The sequence below is a fragment of the Pithys albifrons genome, chromosome 5 (genome assembly GCF_047495875.1).
Source record: "Pithys albifrons albifrons isolate INPA30051 chromosome 5, PitAlb_v1, whole genome shotgun sequence".
NCBI classification, from domain to species: Eukaryota; Metazoa; Chordata; class Aves; order Passeriformes; family Thamnophilidae; genus Pithys; species Pithys albifrons.
In genome coordinates this window covers 70,418,069-70,436,592 of record NC_092462.1, presented here as the reverse complement: position 1 = coordinate 70,436,592, position 18,524 = coordinate 70,418,069, and the positions used below count along the sequence as shown (strand labels likewise).

The 18,524-nt window shown below is 47.3% G+C and overlaps 2 protein-coding genes and 1 long non-coding RNA gene across 6 annotated transcripts; all 3 read left to right on the top strand.

The window, feature by feature from the left end:
- Nucleotides 1-2,140: 2,140 nt before the first annotated feature.
- Nucleotides 2,141-6,913, top strand: LOC139671963 (T-cell surface glycoprotein CD8 alpha chain-like). 2 transcript variants are annotated; one of them, XM_071555263.1, is made up of 6 exons: nt 2,141-2,288; nt 2,862-3,224; nt 3,748-3,837; nt 4,324-4,440; nt 4,814-4,844; nt 6,425-6,913. In XM_071555263.1, the coding sequence occupies exons 1-6, from the start codon at nt 2,243-2,245 to the stop codon at nt 6,477-6,479; spliced, it is 702 nt and encodes a 233-aa protein (XP_071411364.1). In that variant the 5' UTR covers nt 2,141-2,242; the 3' UTR covers nt 6,480-6,913. The 2 variants fall into 2 exon arrangements, with proteins under 2 accessions (XP_071411364.1, XP_071411365.1); XM_071555264.1 differs by lacking the exons at nt 4,814-4,844; nt 6,425-6,913 and having other exon boundaries at nt 4,144-4,397.
- A 3,608-nt stretch (nt 6,914-10,521) lies between these two features.
- Nucleotides 10,522-13,876, top strand: LOC139671961 (T-cell surface glycoprotein CD8 alpha chain-like). 3 transcript variants are annotated; one of them, XM_071555262.1, is made up of 6 exons: nt 10,522-10,614; nt 11,180-11,217; nt 11,380-11,542; nt 12,134-12,193; nt 12,545-12,619; nt 13,122-13,876. In XM_071555262.1, exons 1-6 carry the CDS (start codon nt 10,569-10,571, stop codon nt 13,259-13,261), a joined length of 522 nt encoding a protein of 173 aa, XP_071411363.1. In that variant the 5' UTR covers nt 10,522-10,568; the 3' UTR covers nt 13,262-13,876. The 3 variants fall into 3 exon arrangements, with proteins under 3 accessions (XP_071411363.1, XP_071411362.1, XP_071411361.1); XM_071555261.1 differs by having other exon boundaries at nt 11,180-11,250; XM_071555260.1 differs by having other exon boundaries at nt 11,180-11,542.
- A 1,432-nt stretch (nt 13,877-15,308) lies between these two features.
- On the top strand, nt 15,309-17,441 carry LOC139671962 (uncharacterized). The gene is made up of 2 exons (XR_011697828.1): nt 15,309-15,339; nt 16,953-17,441. It is a non-coding gene; the product is annotated as an uncharacterized lncRNA (long non-coding RNA).
- Nucleotides 17,442-18,524: the final 1,083 nt, after the last annotated feature.

The following is an 18,524-nucleotide window of genomic DNA, read 5'->3' as shown; positions in this document are numbered from 1 at the left end:
CATGTGCTGTGACACCCCAACATCTCCCTTGCCCAGCACGATGGGAAAGTGCCAGAAGAGACAGGGAGGGACTGGTGATATCTTTTGTGCACCTGTAAGCCACAAAGTGCTTCAGCTAATGAGCATGTGAAGAGAAAAAGGAAACCTCAAACTGTGATGCAGAGCCTAAAAATGACAAAGGAAATGGTGGCCCATCATGGAAATCAGCTCCATCTGTGAGCAACGAGGACCAAGATCTCCTTTACACACAGGAGAGGAATCTCTGTGTGCCAGTTTGGTACCCTGGACTGAATCATAATAAAATTTGTCATTTATCAGAGACAAGAAAGAAGTGAGCTATCCCTACTGAGAAAAGGAGTAGCCCTTCCTGGATGATCCTTTAATTGTACAGGTTCTCCCAGCACATCCATCACCACATCTCTGAGGATATGAACTATATGTTTTAGTTAAGAATCCATGCAGAGTGAGAACCTACTCTTGACAAATTTTTGACCCATCTTCATTTAGCAGCACATTCACTTCCATTTCAACCACATTGAAAAACAGGAATCAGGAATTTTCCTACTTTGTTCTCGGGAAGGTTCTGGTTTTGAAAATGCTTTTGAAATATCATTTACTGTCACTGAGTTGTAATAGAAATAGAGTGGAGGACTCACATAGCATTACTAATGGATAGCAAGAACCAGCTCACTTCAGCACCTCAGGAAACATGAGATCCAACTCAAGCCAACTACAAGACAGACTCCTAGTTCAGTTCCTTGTCGATGTTCCTCCATCAGACTGTGAGGATGGCCACTTCTAAAGAGCAGGTTATCCCATTATAAAGAGAGGATGAAACTGTAGTTAGGATCAGGTGAATAACTGGATGATGCCTATGCAAGTAGCATCACAGTGACTCATCTGGAGGTAGCTGGAACACTAAAAGGTGACATTTGGCTTAAATCTGATGATCACATTTGCTTGATAGGATTTTGAGATCCAGATCCTCGCAATGTTATTTACTGGATGAAAGCCATTAACTCTTTATTTTGCCAAAATCAGGTAGACATCACAACTACCACAGCTTCATGAAAGTATGAATGTCACACATCTCAGCAGCAACAGCAACTTTCTTCACTCACCAACATGCTTTGAAGCCCAGTGAAATAAATCCAGACCCTAAACCATTGCCCATAACTCAGCCCTGAGTAGAAGCCCTGGTAGCAATGGCATTGAAGTCAGCAGCACCTGCTTTCTGACCAACACAGGGTAAAAGGGCATTCTTTGCAAATTAGTAACAGAAAAAAAACCTTCACACACACACACACAAAAAAAATCAACAGGTTAGCCTGGAAGAAAGAAATAAGACACTAGTCCAGTCCCTTGCAGTCTGATGAAACTGTTATTGCTGTATATGCAAAGCTCCAGGAAGCATCACCATCCCATGTGCAAATGGTCACCCAGAGGCAGCAGCAAGGGCCCTATCTGTTGAAGCATATGAGGGGGGTTTTGGCAGGGCGGAAGCCCCTGTGGTTAGAGAAGAGAACCACAAGTTGTTAAAACAAACAAAAAGCCAAGCACACTTGGTGTGTTCAGCTGGCAGACCACCTGCCTTGCATGAGTGGCTTTTGCTGAGCAATTGCAAACAACTGCAAAGAGAACAATTCAACACCTGAAGAAACCACCTGTGCGCCAGCTATACATGTGCTTGCAGATAAATGATATAAATATAGATGCCATAAAACACCTGTGTATCATTTGTGGGCTATGAAAATACTCTGGGCTCTCCCTTCCACACAAGACCCTTGACTGTGCTCAAGAGAAGGATACAGAATCCTTCCCAAGAAACACAACCTGGGGCCTGCAGCCAAAGGACAGGGCTTGTTTGTGACTTGTGTGGAACTGGGGCTGCTGTGGACACCCAGATGGCTGGGGGACAGCAGTCTGGGCTGGATGATCTGACCTCAGCCATGAGCAGCAGAACTAAGGATCTCTAGGGAAGTCAACAAGGAAAAATCCTTGAGTAAGAACAGATAAGGATAAAAGAGCCCAAATTTAAAATTAGAACTAAATTTATTCAGAAATCATTTTTCCCCCCCTACATTTTGCCACAGATGCGGAGCATCACCTCTTTACCCAAGAGGGTCCTGATGACATCACTTCCTCCACAAAGCGCAAGGCAGTCTCCCAGTTCAAGTGAAAACTATCATTATCATCTCAGCTGCGCTGCACCATCCCCAAGGACAGACACACCCAGGACAACATGGACAGCTCTCCTGCCCTGCTCCTCCTGTTCACTCTGGGACTCTGTAAGTATGGACACAGGGCCGTGCAGCCCCTTCACTGGCAGGGAACAGGAAAAACCTTCCAATGAATACAAGATATTGGGCTAAATAGTTAAAGGGAGGGAGAAAAAAACAAAGCAGAAAGGTTGAATTTGAGGAATGCTCAGTAAGTGTGGGGGGAGAGGCAGCATCACCTCAGCCAGCGTAGGGCCGTCACAGAGGTGGCTGCAACACCACGAGCACTGGGAAGGGAGCCTGGTCGGATGACAGTTCTGGAGGACAGGGAGAACGGGGGAATACAGGGGGCTTAGGATTCAATCACTACAGGGAGTCATTTTGGATAACCTGGGAAGGGGTAACATCCCCAAGAAGGCAGCTGGAAGGGCAGCACCCACCTTTATAGCCCTCCTGCCTGATTGCTGAGCACCCTCCATGCACCACCCCAGCAAGGACTTCAAGAAAAACTCCCAGACATCCAGACAGTCTGGTTCTCCCTTTCTATTTCACCTCACACTCCATGGGGAGGGAAGGAGGTTTGTTTAGAGAGGGACCACTGGGTCTTCCCAAGCAGTTCCAACAAGGATTTCCCTCCTGCAGGCTGCCCTGGCATCCCTGGACAGCACTATGAGCTGAAGGTCAGCTTTCACAACAGCATCACCCAACTGCAGGTGGGACAGCGGCTGGAACTGGAGTGTCAGACTGACAAGGACAGTGGAGCGTTCTGGGTCCGCCAGGACAAGAGTGGGACCCTTCACTTCATTGTCTTCATCTCCTCCATATCCCGGACCACTTTTGAGGGAAACCAGAAAACATCCAGACGCTTTGAGGCCAGCAAAGACAGGAGGTTCTATCGGTTGGTAGTGAAGACTTTCACACCACAGGATGAGGGGAACTATTTCTGCCTCATGATTGTCCACCAAATGTTGTACTTCAGCCGTGGCCAGCCTGCCTTCTTACCAGGTCAGCAACATCCCCATCCAATCTTGCTTAGCTCTGACAAAGTGCCCAGCACCTCCTACCTGTGCCTTTTTAAACAGCCAGCTCTCCCACAAACTCCGTTTCTCTGCTTGCCTTCTCTCATGGTATTGCTCCTGCCCAAAGGCAGAGATGATTGGGCAGACCCAGCATCATCTCCCTATCTCCACTTCTACATCGTACACATTGCTCTGAAGGGGTAAGACTGAAAACATGTCCAACACTATCACATCCTTCCTCACCTCGTATAGATCCCAAAACCACAGGTACTCAAGCTTTACGAGGATGGTGGCAGACAGCAAGAAATGAGGAGCCTACAGCTTCTTACTGGTCTCCTTGGGAGACCTTCCTTGGTGGAGTCCCCATCTCAAATTGGATCTATGAAGTCCCTGGGCAGCTGAATACAGGAGCAGCCATGCCCTGGCAGGGGCAGGAGAGCAGAAAGGCAGGAGAGAGCTTTCTTTAGTGTGTTTGCCAACATGCTGAATTCTTTCATTTTCACTTGTAGTCACCACCACAGTGACACCCACCACGCCAGGACCCACCACCCAGCGTGGCATCTCTGTGAAAGACCCCTTTCTGAGCACACCAGATCCAGGTAGCCTGACTGCAGGGATGGAGAGGGGAAGAGCTGGGCTCTGGTCCACTGATACTGAGGGGGATGGTGCAAGCATTTTGGGATGGGAAGAGGCTGAAAATCCATGGAGCTTTATCAGAGTTGGGAGGGTTAAACTCTAATGTTCATCCCAATCAGGAAAGGCTAAGGTTGAGGTTAAAAGGATGAGTGTGTCTCAGAACTGGGTACACCGCGAAGAGAAGGAGGGAGGGTGAAGCCTTGGGGGCAGGGGTTGGTTTTACCCACATTTGGCAAAAGGGAACTTTTTCCTATGTGTACTCTCTCAAGTGTCCAGGAAACTGCTGAGAGCAGCAACACTGAGGAAGAACATCCCTGTAGACCCAGGGGAAGCCTCTGCCTCACCACCAGCCTCGCAGAACACCAAGCAGCTCCATTGACTCCACCAGAACTGGCACCAACACCAGCCATGAGCATCTGCTGGACCTTTCCTCTTCTCTTTTCCTGCAGAGACCAGCACAGAGGAGGAGCTGAATTTCTTCTGTGATTTTGTCATCTGGGTTCCCCTGGCAGGTGTCTGCCTCCTGCTCCTCATGGCCCTGGCCATGACGATCCTACTGTCTCAAAGTAAGACTCACTGCACACCCCTGTAGATGCTGCAGAGGGATTTTCAACAACATGCCCAAGTCCCTGGGGACAGTAAACAGAAATAAATTACCCTCAGTGTGCCCAGACTAACCCTGCTACTGCTAGTCACCTCACTCTTTAATAATTTAAACTCATAAAAATAATTTAACTCATAAAAATTTAGTTCTTGGAGGAACAAGAACTGCAGCCGACTACCCTGGCAAGGATTTCCTAAAAAATTAGCTTGGTGTATCTGTGGGTAGTCTCAGAGATGTCAGGTGCTGGGGAACACCAGACCCACCTCACTGCAGAGTTTCTTTACTGAACTCTGACTTGGTAGATTTGAACTAAAATATTTTCTTTCTTATTTTAGGAATCAGAAGACGAAGGTGCAGGTGTAAAAGGTCAGTAAGTGACAGCCATTGGCAACTTTCTCTTAAAGTTGGCAACATATCAGACTCAGGTGATAAAGCAGGAAGGTGCCCAAAAGCACCCTAGAAGTTCTTCATCCAATAGACAGTGGGTGGGAGGGGTCTGTGTAATGACTTCAGGGCAAAAATGAGAAAGAAGGTTCTCTTATCCTGTGCTTTTGGATTTGTTTATTTTGTTTGCTTTTCTTATTATTAAGTAATTCAAATCATTGAGCCATAACACTGCAGTAGACACAAAACAGAAAGAGAGCAGGTGCTTCTGGCAGCCCAAAAACTTTCCGCATCACCCAATGCTCATGACTAACCACATTTATGTGCTCCCAATTGTGCCTGAGGGATGACCATATTTTATCACTTCCACTCCCGAGACTATTCAATGGATTGCGGCACTGGGCATTATCCCCCTCTGCACCACTTTGGACCAACATCACCACGGCTTCAGGCCTCTCCTTCCCCAACAGGCACTAAGGAACAGCAGCAGAGAGGCTGCTGCAGCCTTGGATGACTTCTCTGAGGAACAGCACTGCACACAGGACTACATTTAGAGACAGACCAACTTCTAGGGCACACAACAACCCTTTTTTATGCCTTCCCTCCTGCCTCTCCAACCTACCCATCATCCTGACTCACCAGGGAATCACCACCACAAGGAGAATTGCAATTCCCCACTTTAGAAGAAGAAAGGCTTTTGATCACACACATTTTGCTCCTGCAAATTGACCTCCCTGACACTGGTGTCTTCACCTCCCCTGCTCTGAAGGAAACCACTCCTGCAGTTTTGCAAGCCTTGGACACCCTGGGGCTTGTAGCCACAGACCAGCCAAGAAATCCCCAACGCTGCTCCAGGCAGCAAGTGCTGGGCTAGTGCTTGGAAAGGCTGGGCTGCCAACAAACTTTGCAACACCTCTGGAGCCTCACTCTTTACAAATAAAAGCATCGTTGAGATCACATAAATTTCTGTCCCTTCTGATACATCCATAGGGTCTCTAGTAAGAAAGGGACATTTTTTTAAGGCTGAATGCATTTTCCCTATACCTTTCTGGAAAAGAGAACAGCCTGTCATTTTTATGGTGGATATTTATTATCACCAGCACTCTTCTGATCCTCACCTGCATTTCCAAGGCAGAAATGATAACAAAGAACTCTTCATGCAGCCTTGTTCTGGACAATATTTGCATTCTTCACTTATCTCAATCCCTGCTGCCAGCCCTGTGCAAGGATATTTTGCCCCTACAGAGGAAAAATGCCCTGCACAGCTCTTCTGTTAGGTAGGGATGGAGAGGTTAGGTTACAACAGAAGCCAGAGACAAATTTCAAAAGCCACCTCTTCTTCAATAGTGTAAGAATTGATCATCAGTGTATCCTACAAAAGTCTTTTTGCTGGATGTCTACTGCATATGTTGGCACATCCTTCGCTAACACACAGAGCATTCAGGAACACTTTGCTCTTGCAGGTCCCTGGCTGCAGACAAAGGCTGAAACAGCCCATCCAACATTAACTGCCTTCCCATTCCTTTCCCATCACTGTAAATCAAACCCTTTTCTCTCTCCAGGCCTCTGCAGGGGAAGCCCCACACCAAACTCAGCAAAACAAACCAACATAACTAAACATCCACACCTTTGGCCTTCTGGATCAGCTCCCAGAGCTCTGGGCACAGAAACCCACCTCCTACAGTATCCACAGTGTGACTCCACCTCAGACACTCTGCCCTGCAAAGCTGGAAAGGACAACATGCAGCACAGACACCCAGACAACAAGCACCACTTTCTCTGGGAACTGCACACTAAACCACAGCTCCTTCCAAAACCTGAGAGTTGCACATCCATTCCCAAGGCCAAACGCCGTCTCTGCTCCCAGGGATGGGCTCAGGCACAAGAACCAGCTCACTCCTGATGCTGACAGGCAGCTGGGACGAGATGAGGAGGAATAAGGGTGTGAGCTGGACCTCTGCTCCAGGGTTTGTGTTACTTCTTTCTAAAATGCAGATAATGTTTGAACTTCATACACAATGACTTAGAAATAAATGTCCTCATTTAACACATTCTCCTCTTGTGGTGACACATCTCTCCAAGGGTTTTTACTCTTCCAGCTATTGTAATACAAGGCTTCACTGAGAAAGCAAATATGGAATAAAGGACCACAGTTTGAAGGATTTTACAGTCCTGGGAGATAAGGTTTTCCCTCATGCTACCCCTGTTGGGCTGCTACCCCAATTCCACAAATTTCAGCAGGAATTGGGCCTGAGCAAGGAAGGTGGGATTTGCTTTCTTTATGAAATAAATGATGGAGGGACAATATAAAAAAGTATCCTTGTCACTTTTTTGGGTAAGTAGAACATTTTACCTGTTGATTTTATGGGGACATGTTGATTGACTACAGTACATTCTGCTTTCTCAGAGCTGGATTTGATGGAAATATTTCCTTATTACACTTGGAAATCAAGAACTGAGACAAAAAATAAAATTATTCCTCTCTATTTCAATTAAGAGAATTTCTTGCGTCAGTTCCTACCTCAGAAAAGCCAACATCCTTCATGAAGGAATAAAATGACTTGGGGAAAGTCTTGGGTAAGGGAAAAGTCAGGGATTTATACACCAGTCTGAGCCTGAGGATGACAGAGCTCAGCTTCCACTTTACCACAGCCTGGATTCAGCTCAAGACATAATTCCCTGGATTTGCTGATGGGCGCAGGAAGACTCCCACATCCCAGGAAAGTGCTATGAACAGAGATGAGATAAAGATTCTCAGGGGACTTGGATCTTCTTGTCACAGGGCTGATAAAAACCAAAGAGAAAAAGGAAGGGAACAATCCCTTTGATAGTCTCCTCCTCTACAAACAAGCTGGGAAAGAGAGAAAGTCAGACAGAAACAAAGTTCTTCCAAACTTACTGGTATGCAATGCCTAAGAAAACAAACATTAGGGACTAGATAAGTCTCTCTCAACTACAGCAGACAAAAACTGAAGGACAATTACTTGGATCTACACACACTAGAATGAAAAATATTTGCAGCAAAGCCTCAATGTGGAAATGTCTGTGAACTCACAGACAACATGAAGCACCAAGACACACTCCCTCTGTTCAGGGTGGCCTCCTCACAGCCCAGGGGCTCAGCTGGGCAGGAGCAAGGCTCTCACTGCACACGCAGTGCCAGGCTCTGCCCCAGCACCAGCAGCCTCCTCACCAACCTGCAGCTGCACTCGCACAACAGCAGGCACAACAACTCACCAACCACTTCAGCCACACAGGGGCCCACCCTCAGCCCCATTTGAATCAATTCTGGTTCCAGAAGTCACTCTCATCTCCTCCCAGAGTCAGCTCTAACCACACAGATCAACAGCTCAGACTTTCTCTCTCTCCAAGGAGATCAGTTTTATTCTTCAGTTCTCCTGGAGTCTCTTATTGAATTACTTGGAGCTCAAAGGTCTCACTTAAAAGAACAGAACTCAGAGTGTTTCTGCAAAACACTTTCCAAGAGGTAGAAACATCCCCGCCTCTCTTGTACCTTGTCATACAGCTCCTTCCTTCCTCTTCTCACTCACTTTATCCTGCTTTTCACACAACACAAGAGCTTTGCTCTGCATCACACCACCTGCCTGTACCCCAGACTGCTGGGCAATGTTCCTTCTGGTCTGATACTGACCCCCACACCAAAAGCCTCTTGGGGTTTGAGGGGTTTTGTTTGGTTCAGGACGCTGAGTTATGTGGGTTATTTCTGGGTATTTTTTAAATAACATTCATTTCACAAACCTATAAAGGGATGGAATTTAAATCAAATCCAGCTCTTCCATTGCAGATTTTCTGGGAGATACTACATGTTCCTGGACTGCTCTCCACCCCAAGATAGTCAGGGGTAAAACTTCTCCATCTGTCTCTTCTGACATTAGGTATTCTACCTTTGAACCTCTCCAGTTTTCAATATCTTTTAGAAACATGCCCAATGCTCAGCACTGAACTGCTCTGATTCCACCTTTGCTACACAACCAGCACAGTCTCCCCTGCAGGAGGTCAGAACACTGAAGGGACCAGAACAGGCAGCTTGGGATAAACACAAAAACAAACGCTTTTGCAGTCACTGCCCAGGTTGCTCACTGAATACCCAGAAAACAAACAACACCCCAGGGCAGACACATCCAAGAGATGTTTGCTCTAAGCCACCACACCAACTTCACCAAGGAACCCTCCAGCACAGGCAGTGACCCAGCACAGCTCAGCTACAGCCACCACTTCAACTCACATTTAGACTCAGGCTCAAGGGGGACTCTGAAGTTTTCCATTTACAGGGAGACAACTGGACAGAGACAACAAAAGTGGCATCACTTCATGTCCCATCTGGCAGAGTTGAGGCACCAGCTGGTGACACTGAGCTCGAGTCTGATGTTCACATTTGCTTAACAGGATTTTGACATCCAGATGCTTGTAAGGTTATTTAACTCATGAAACTTAACCTCTCTGTATTTCAACATAATATGCTCTATTTCAGGCACACATCACAACTACCGCAGTCTCATGAAAGTGTGATCTGCACACAGCTCAGCAGCCCAACAGCACCTTTCCTCACTCACCAGATTGCTTTCACACCCAATCCAGCAAACCCAGTTCCTAAACCATTTTCCACAACTCAGCTCTGAGTACCAGACCCACTAGCAATGACAACAAAGCACCAGCACCTGCTTTCTCACACACCAAGGAAATAAAGATTTTTCCAAATCTCTGAGAAAAAAATACCCCCCAACGAGAAACAATTATCAGGAAAGCAAGGAGGATAGAAAGGAAGAAATTGAATCCCAGGCCAGTCCCTCAAAGTCTGATGAAACTGTTGCAAATGTATATGCAGAGCTCCAGGAAGCATCACCCATCCCATGTGCAAGTGGTCACCCAGAGGCAGCAGCAAAGGGCCCTCTCTGGTCACACAGACAAGGGGCTTTTTCTGGCTGGGCGGAAGGCCCTATGCTTACAGGGGAGAAACACAAGTTGTCAAAACAGAATTAACAGGAAATCATAGCCCTGGGCATTGGGCACTCTCAGTGTGTTCAGCTGACACACAATCCGCCTTGCACAAAATGGCTTTTGCTCAGCAATTGCAAAGAGAAACTGCAAAGAGAACAACCAAGCCACGTGAAGAACCTGGGTGTGTGTCAGCAGTGCATGTGCTTGGAGAGAAGTGATACACAGGGATCTCTGCCATCAAACACCTGTGTCTGACCTGTTGGGTAAGTAAATACTCTGGGAATTGCATTCCACACAAGATCCCTTGAGTGTGCCCAAGAGAAGGATGCAGAATCCCTGCCATGAAAAAAACCACTGCAAACTTCAGACAAAGCACGGGGTTTGTCTGTGACTTGTGAAAAGTTGGAGCTGCTGTGGACACCCAGAGGGCTGGATGGATGATCCCACTTTAGCCATGAGCAACAGCACTTTGGATCTCTAGGGAAGTCAGCAAGGAAAAATCCTTGAGGGACCATGAAGAACCAATATGGAAAAACGAACCCAACTCAGGACTAGAACTGCAATTCTGCAGAAATCTTTTTTTCCCCCCCTACATTTTGCCACAGCTGCGGAGCATCACCTCTTTACCCAAGAGGGTCCTGATGACATCACTTCCTCCACAAAGCGAAGGCAGTCTCCCAGCACAAGTGACAAAGTTCATCTCAGCTGCACTGCACCGTCCCCAGGGACAGACACCACTAGCACAACATGCACAGCTCTCCTGCCCTGCTCCTCCTGCTCGCTCTGGGACTCTGTGAGTATGGACACAGGGCTGTGCAGCCCCTTCACTGGCAGGGAACAGGAATAACCTTCCACTGAATCCAAGAACTTGAGGTAAAGAAGTAAAGGGAAGAAAAGAGCCAAAAATATGCTGACTTTGAGGTGAGCTCAGTAAGTGTGGGGGAGAGGCAGGATCACCTCAGCTGGCGTAGGGCAGCCGCAGTGGTGGCTGCAGCACCACAAGCACTGGGAAGGGAGCCTGGTCAGATGATGGTTCTGGAAGGCAGGGAGAACAGGGCAATACACGGGGCTTAGGATTCAATCACTGCAGGGAGTCATTTTGGATAACCTGGGAAGGGGTAACATCCCCAAGAAGGCAGCCGGAAGAGCAGCACCCACCTTTATAGCCCTCCTGCCTCATTGCTGAGCACCCTCCATGTCCCACCCAGCAAAGACTCCAAGAAAAACTCCCAGACATCCAGACAGTCCGGTTTTCCCTTTCTATTTCACCTCACACTCCATGGGGAGGGAAGGAGGTTTGTTCAGAGGGGGGCACTGGCTCTTCCCAAGCAGTTCCAACAAAGATGTCTCTCCTGCAGGCTGCATTGGCATCCAAGGCCAGCACTATGAGCTGAAGGTCAGCTTTCGCAACAGCATCACCCAACTGCAGGTGGGACAGCGACTGGAACTGCTGTGTCAGACTGACAGTAAAACTGGGGTGTTCTGGATTCACCAGGACAAGAGTGGGACCCCTCACTTCATCGTCTCCATTTCTTCAAAATCCTTGAACACCTTTCAGGGGAACCAGAGAACATCCAGACGCTTTGAGGCCTGCAAAGACAGGAGGTTCTATCGGTTGGTAGTGAAGTCTTTCACACCACAGGATGAGGGACATTATTTCTGCGTCATAAACATCAACGAAATTCTGTACTTCAGCCGTGGCCAGCCTGCCTTCTTACCAGGTCAGCAACATCTCCATCCAGCCATGCTTAGCTCTGACAAAGTGCCCAGCACCTTCTGCCTCTCCCTTTTTAACCAGCTGACTCTTCCTCAACACCCATTTCCCTGCTTGCTTGACCAAGGCATCTTGTGACCAACACACTGGTCCTGCTGGTGGAGGCTCCCTGCTTGCTGTCTCTCCTTGTGCCATTGCTCCTGCACAAAGGCAAAGAGGATTTCACATGCACAGCAGCATCTCCCCAGCCCCACTTCTTAATCCCACCCTTGGCTCTGAAAACACAAAACCAAAGCAAATTCCACCACCATCCTGCCCTGTTCCTCACCACACACAGCTCTCAGAGTGCTCAGGCTTTCTGACCATGGTGGCAGACAGCAAGGTACAAGGAGTTGCAGCTCATTCCTGGCTCCTGGGAGACCCTCCTTGGGGAAGTCCCCATGCAAAATGCGCTCTGGGAAGTTCCCCCACAGCTCAGCCCCAATGTGTGTGTACAGGAGCATCTGTACCCTGGGCAGTGGTGGGAGAACAGAAGCACAGGAGAGACTTCCTTCATTTTATTTCCCTACTTGCTGAATTCATCCATTTTCACTCACAGTCACCACAACCCAGCGTGGCACCACGGTAAAGGAACCCGACCTCACCACTCTGGATCCAGGTAACCAGAATGCAGGGAGGGAGACGGCAAGAGCTGGGCTCTGGTTCACTGATACCACTGATACCTGCGGGCAATTTGGGTGAAAGGAGAGAGAATATCCATGGAGATTTAGCAGAGTTGGAAGGATCAAACCCCACTATTTCACTCCAAACAGGAAGGACTAAGGATGAGGGGAAAAGCATGAGTATGTCTCACAACTGGGCACACCAGGAAGATGGGAAGGGAGGCTGGAGCCTTGGGAGCAGGGGCTGCTTTTACTCTCATCGGGAGAAAGGGATACAGCAGAGGGTCAGCAGAGTTCTGTTTTGTTGTGTTTACCTACATGATGAATTCACCCATTTATACTTGTAGTCACCACCACGGCAGGACCCACCACGCAGAGTGGCATCACCAAAAAGGACCCCTGCAGCAAAACCACAGATCCAGGTAGCCCGAAGGGAGGAAGGGAGGGAAGAAGAGTGGGGCTCTGGCCCAGTAATACTGAGGGGGATCTTGCAAGCATTTTGGAATGGGGAGAAAGAAAATCCACAGCCATTCAACAGATTTGGAAAAATTAACTGCCACATAATTTCCTCCCAAGTAGGAAAGGCTAAGGATGAGCTAAATAAACAGGATCATGTCTCATACCTGGGCTCACTTGGAAGAGCAGGAGGGAGGGTAGAGCCTTGAGGGCTGGGGTAGGTTTTAGTCTCCTCAGGAGACACAGCAAAACCTTTGCCTGTGGGTCCTCCCTCAAGTGTCAGGAAAATGCTGAGAGCAGCACCACTGATGAAGAACATCCCTTCAGATCCAGAGGAAGCCTCGGCCTCACCACCAGCCTCACAGAACACCAGGCAGTGCCCTTGGCAGCTCTCTTGGCTCCACCAGAACAGACCCTAACACCAACCATGAGCACCTGCTCGACCTTTCCCCTTCTCTATTTCTGCAGAGACCAGCACAGAGAAGGAGCCGAATTTCTTCTGTAATGCTATCTGGGTTCCCCTGGCAGGCGCCTGCCTCCTGCTCCTCATCGCCCTGGCCATCACCATCCTGCTGTGTCGACATAAGACTCACCACAACTCCCTCTAGATCCACCTCTGTCCTGAAACCACAGCCCTGGCCCTCAGGGTCCTGGATCTTTTCTCTCCTTTGGGAGGCATCAGATAGCCAGGACACAGTCAAGGCAGGAGAAGGATCAATGCTAAAGTCAGGATGTGTCTTTGCCTCATCTGCAGGCTTAGGATGAGAAATAATTATCAACTTACAATCAGAGAATCAAAAAGTTATTTTGATTGGAAAATATGGAGAGAAAGAAAGATTCTTGAGTTGAGAAAAAGGATTTATAGAAGAACAGGCAAGTTCTGAGGTCTGCTATAGGTGCACAATAAGTTATGTGAAAGAGACCAAGAACTGGCAAAACCAAGTAAGATAAGGAGGTTTGGGTCAGGCTGCCCCATGAGAAGGTATGTAGGGAGTGTGAGCTTTCTCACGGGAGAGAAGAAACATCTGCACAGAAGTAGCATCCAATTAAAGGCTGTGATGAGAATTAGAGACAGTGTGATTCAGCCTGTGGGATGAAGCTATGGGTGGCAACTGGTAGGAGATATATGCTGGAAGGAGTGAGTTAGAGGGCAGCTTTTTTCTTTTACCCTGTACTGTTTTTTTCTCCATGGAGTTATTTTAATAAACTGTCTTTGTGTGACACCTGCGAGCTGTGCCTCTCCAATCATTATCTGCTGCCACCATTTACTGCCAAACTCACACACTGGTTTTCCCACAGGAAAAGACCTTCAAGGAAGAAAAATGGATTAGAAAGACATAGAACTTCCTCTAGACACAGCCTTGGCTCTATCATCCTTAAATCCATGTGTCACAGGTTAAAGTACCAGAGCCTGAAACATTCTCACCTAAGAGGCTAACTAAGCTCCAGCATATGCTGAGACTCCCAATAGCACCTTGAGCTGTAACCAAAGGAGGAACTTCCTTATGCAGGTTCAGAGACAGCCACAGTTCAAGCAGGAATGCAAAATCTCTGGGTCAGCAAAAGTCCTTCAGTCAAATTTCATGTTTGAAATGAAGGGAAATTCCCCTGAGCAAGAAGGGAGTGCAAATGGATTCAACTCCAGCCAACACTCCCTGAAATCAGTTCATCTTGCCATTGCCCACAGAAGTTACAGAGACTTCATTAATCCAGCTCTGCTCCCTTGCCTGAACACCAGCAGTTCTGCTGCTGAATTAACCTCACTAGATCCTCCCTGACCCTGCAGCCGATGTCAGATGAATGTGCCAGCTGACCCAGCTTCAAAAAACACCATTTTTCACCATCCTTCAGACCTGAAAAACACTAATCCTCAGGCTCTACAGCATTAGGAAGGAATACAGGAAAAAGCCTTGAGGAGATACAGTCAAAAATCATTCTTCTTGAGGGAAGTGGCTGATGATGCAGCAGAGTGACCGGTGTTGCTCCAAATTCCCTCTGAAGTCATCACGAGCAAAGAGCTCTCCATATAAAACAGCATTTCCTGGTGACCTGCAGCACTGCTAAACCACAAACACCACTCAGTCCTTTATTTCTGCCTTTTACACTGCTCTGAATGATCAGTGAACAGCCACTAGGGCCAGTTCACTCCTGCAGCAGCAAAAGCCCTCAAGGACAGGTCATTTCCCTGGGCTCAAATTAATGGCAAAATATTGTGTTTTTATGAATACATCCCAAAGTAACAACAGAGGTCCTAAAACAAGGAAGAGAATCCTTCAACTGGCTTGCATGTGGAGAGGCAGCGTTGCCACACAGCACCTGTAGAAATAATTGCTGCCAAGGGATTTTCAGCAACATGCCAAAGTCCCTGGGGACAGCAACCACAAAGAATTCACACTCAGTGTGCCCAGGCTGACCCTGCTAGTGCTACCCACATTACTCTGCAATTCATGAAAATATTTAAGGGGAATATTGAGCAACCATGATCTATGGCACCACTCCCTGGCAGGGATTTCCTCAAAAATTAGCTTGGTGTATCTGTGGGTAGTCTCAGAGATATCAGCTGATGGGGAACATCAGATCCACCTCACTGCAGAGTTTCTTTACTGAGCTCTGACTTGGTAGCTTCGAACTAACAAATTTTCTTTCTTATTTTAGGAATCAGAAGACGAAGGTGCAGGTGTAAAAGGTCAGTAAGTGGCAGCCATTGGCAACTTTCTCTTAAACTTGGCAACCCTCAGGTGATAAAGCAGGAAGGTGACCAAAAGCACTCCAGAAATTCTTCACTCGATAGTGGGTGGGAGGGGTCTGTGTAATGACTGCAGGGCAAAAATGAGAAAGAAGGTTCTCTTATCCTGTGCTTTTGGGTTTGTTTGAGTATTTTGTGTACCTTTCTTTTTTTAAGTAATTCAAATCACTGAGCCTGACACTGCAGCGGACACAAAACACAAAGAGAGGATGTGCTTCTGGCAGCCCAAAAACTTTGCACATCATCCAATGCTCATGACTAACCACATTTCTGTTCTCCCATCTCGAGCCTGAGGGGTGACCATATTTTATCCCTTCCCCTCCCCAGACTATTCATTTGATTTCAGCACTGGGCATGAAGGTGTGCCCATGGATTACATACAAGTTCTTGCTTCCCAGATCCCCCTCTGCACCACTTTGGACCAACATCACCACGGCTTCAGGCCTCTCCTTCCCCAACAGGCACTAAGGAACAGCAGCAGAGAGGCTGCTGCAGCCTTGGATGACTTCTCTGAGAAACAGCACTGCACACAGGACTACATTTAGAGACAGACCAACTTCTAGGGCACACAACAACCCTTTTTTATGCTTTCCCTCCTGCCTCCCCAACCCACCCATCATCCTGACTCACCAGGAAAGCACCCCTACAAGCAGAATTGCAATTCCCCACTTTAGAAGAAGAAAGGCTTTTGATCACACACATTTTGCTCCTGCAAACTGACCTCCCTGACACTGCTGTCTTCACCTCCCCTGCTCTGCAGGAAACCACTCCTGCAGTTTTGCAAGCCTTGGGCACCCTGGGGCTTGTAGCCACAGACCAGCCAAGAAATCCCCAACGCTGCTCCAGGCAGCAAGTGCTGGGCTAGTGCTTGGAAAGGCTGGGCTGCCAACAAACTTTGCAACACCTCTGGAGCCTCACTCTTTACAAATCAAAGCATCTTCTAAATCACATAAATTCCTGTCCCTTCTGATACATCCATGGGGTCTCTAGTAAGAAGGGGACATTTTTTTAAGGATGAATGCATTTTCTCCTTACCTTTCTGGAAAAGAGAACAGCCTGTCATTTTTATGGTGGATATTTATTATCACCAGCACTCTTCTGATCCTCACCTGCATTTCCAAGGCAGAAATGATAACAAAGAACTCTTCATGCAGCCTTGTTCTGGACAATATTTGCATTCTTCACTTATCTTGATCCCTTCTGCCAAACCTGTGCAAGGATGTTTTTCCCCTACAGAGGAAAAATGCCCTGCACAGCTCTTCAGTTTTGTACAGATTGACAGTTTGGGTTACATCAGAAGCCAGAGACAAATTTCAAAAGCCACCTCTTCTTCAATAGTGTAAGAACTGATCATCAGTGTATCCTATAAAAGTCTTTTTGCTGGATGTCTGCTGCATATGTTGGCACATCCTTCGCTAACACACAGAGCATTCAGGAACACTTTGCTCTTGCAGGTCCCTGGCTGCAGACAAAGGCTGAAACAGCCCATCCAACATTAACTGCCTTCCCATTCCTTTCCCATCACTGTAAATCAAACCCTTTTCTCTCTCCAGGCCTCTGCAGGGGAAGCCCCACACCAAACTCAGCAAAACAAACCAACATAACTAAACATCCACACCTTTGGCCTTCTGGATCAGCTCCCAGAGCTCTGGGCACAGAAACCCACCTCCTACAGTATCCACAGTGTGACTCCACCTCAGGCTCTCTGCCCTGCACAGCTGGAAAGGACAACATGCAGCACAGACACCCAGACAACAAGCACCACTTTCTCTGGGAACTGCACACTAAACCACAGCTCCTTCCAAAACCTGAGAGTTGCACATCCATTCCCAAGGCCAAACGCCGTCTCTGCTCCCAGGGATGGGCTCAGGCACAAGAACCAGCTCACTCCTGATGCTGACAGGCAGCAGGGACAAGATGAGGAGGAATAAGGGTGTGAGCTGGACCTCTGCTCCAGGGTTTGTGTTACTTCTTTCTAAAATGCAGATAATGTTTGAACTTCATACACAATGACTTAGAAATAAATGTCCTCATTTAACACATTCCCCTCTTGTGGTGACACATCTCTCCCAGGGTTTTTACTCTTTCAGCTACTGTAATACAAGGCTTCACTGAGAAGGTAAATATGGAATAAAGGACCACAGTTTGAAGGATTTTACAGTCCTGGGGGATAAGGTTTTCCTTCATGCTACCCCTGTTGGGCTGCTACACCCAGTTCTACCAATTTCAGCAGGAATTGGGCCTGAGCAAGGAAGGTGGGATTTGCTTTCTTTATGAATTAAATGATGGAGGGACAATATAAAAATGTATCCTTGTCACTTTTTTGGGTAAGTAGAACATTTTACCTGTTGATTTTATGGGGACATGTTGATTGACTACAGTACATTCTGCTTTCTCAGAGCTGGATTTGATGGAAATATTTCCTTATTACACTTGGAAATCAAGAACTGAGACAAAAAATAAAATTATTCCTCTCCATTTCAATTAAGAGAATTTCTTGCATCAGTTTCTACCTCAGAAATGCCAACATCCTTCATGAAGGAATAAAATGACTTGGGGAAAGTCTTGGGTAAGGGATAAGCCAGGGATTTATACACCAGTCTGAGCCTGAGGATGACAGAGCTCAGCTTCCACTTTACCACAACGTGGACTCAGCTCAAGACATAATTCCCTGGATTTGCTGATGGGCGCAGGAACACTCCCCCATCCCAGGAAAGTGCTATGAACAGGGATGAGATAAAGATTCTCAGGGGACTTGGATCTTCTTGTCACGGGGCTGATAAAAACTAAAGAGAAAAAGGAAGGGAACAAGCCCTTTGATACTCTCCTCCTCTACAAACAAGCTGGGAAAGAGAGAAAGTCAGACAGAAACAAAGTTCTTCCAAACTTACTGGTGTGCAATGCCTAAGAAAACAAACGTTAGGGACTAGATAAGTCTCTCTCAACAACAGCAGACAAAAACTGAAGGACAATTACTTGGATCTACACACACTAGAATGAAAAATATTTGCAGCAAAGCCTCAATGTGGAAATTTCTGTGAACTCACAGACAACATGAAGCACCAAGACACCCTCCCTCTGTTCAGGGTGGCCTCCTCACAGCCCAGGGGCTCAGCTGGGCAGGA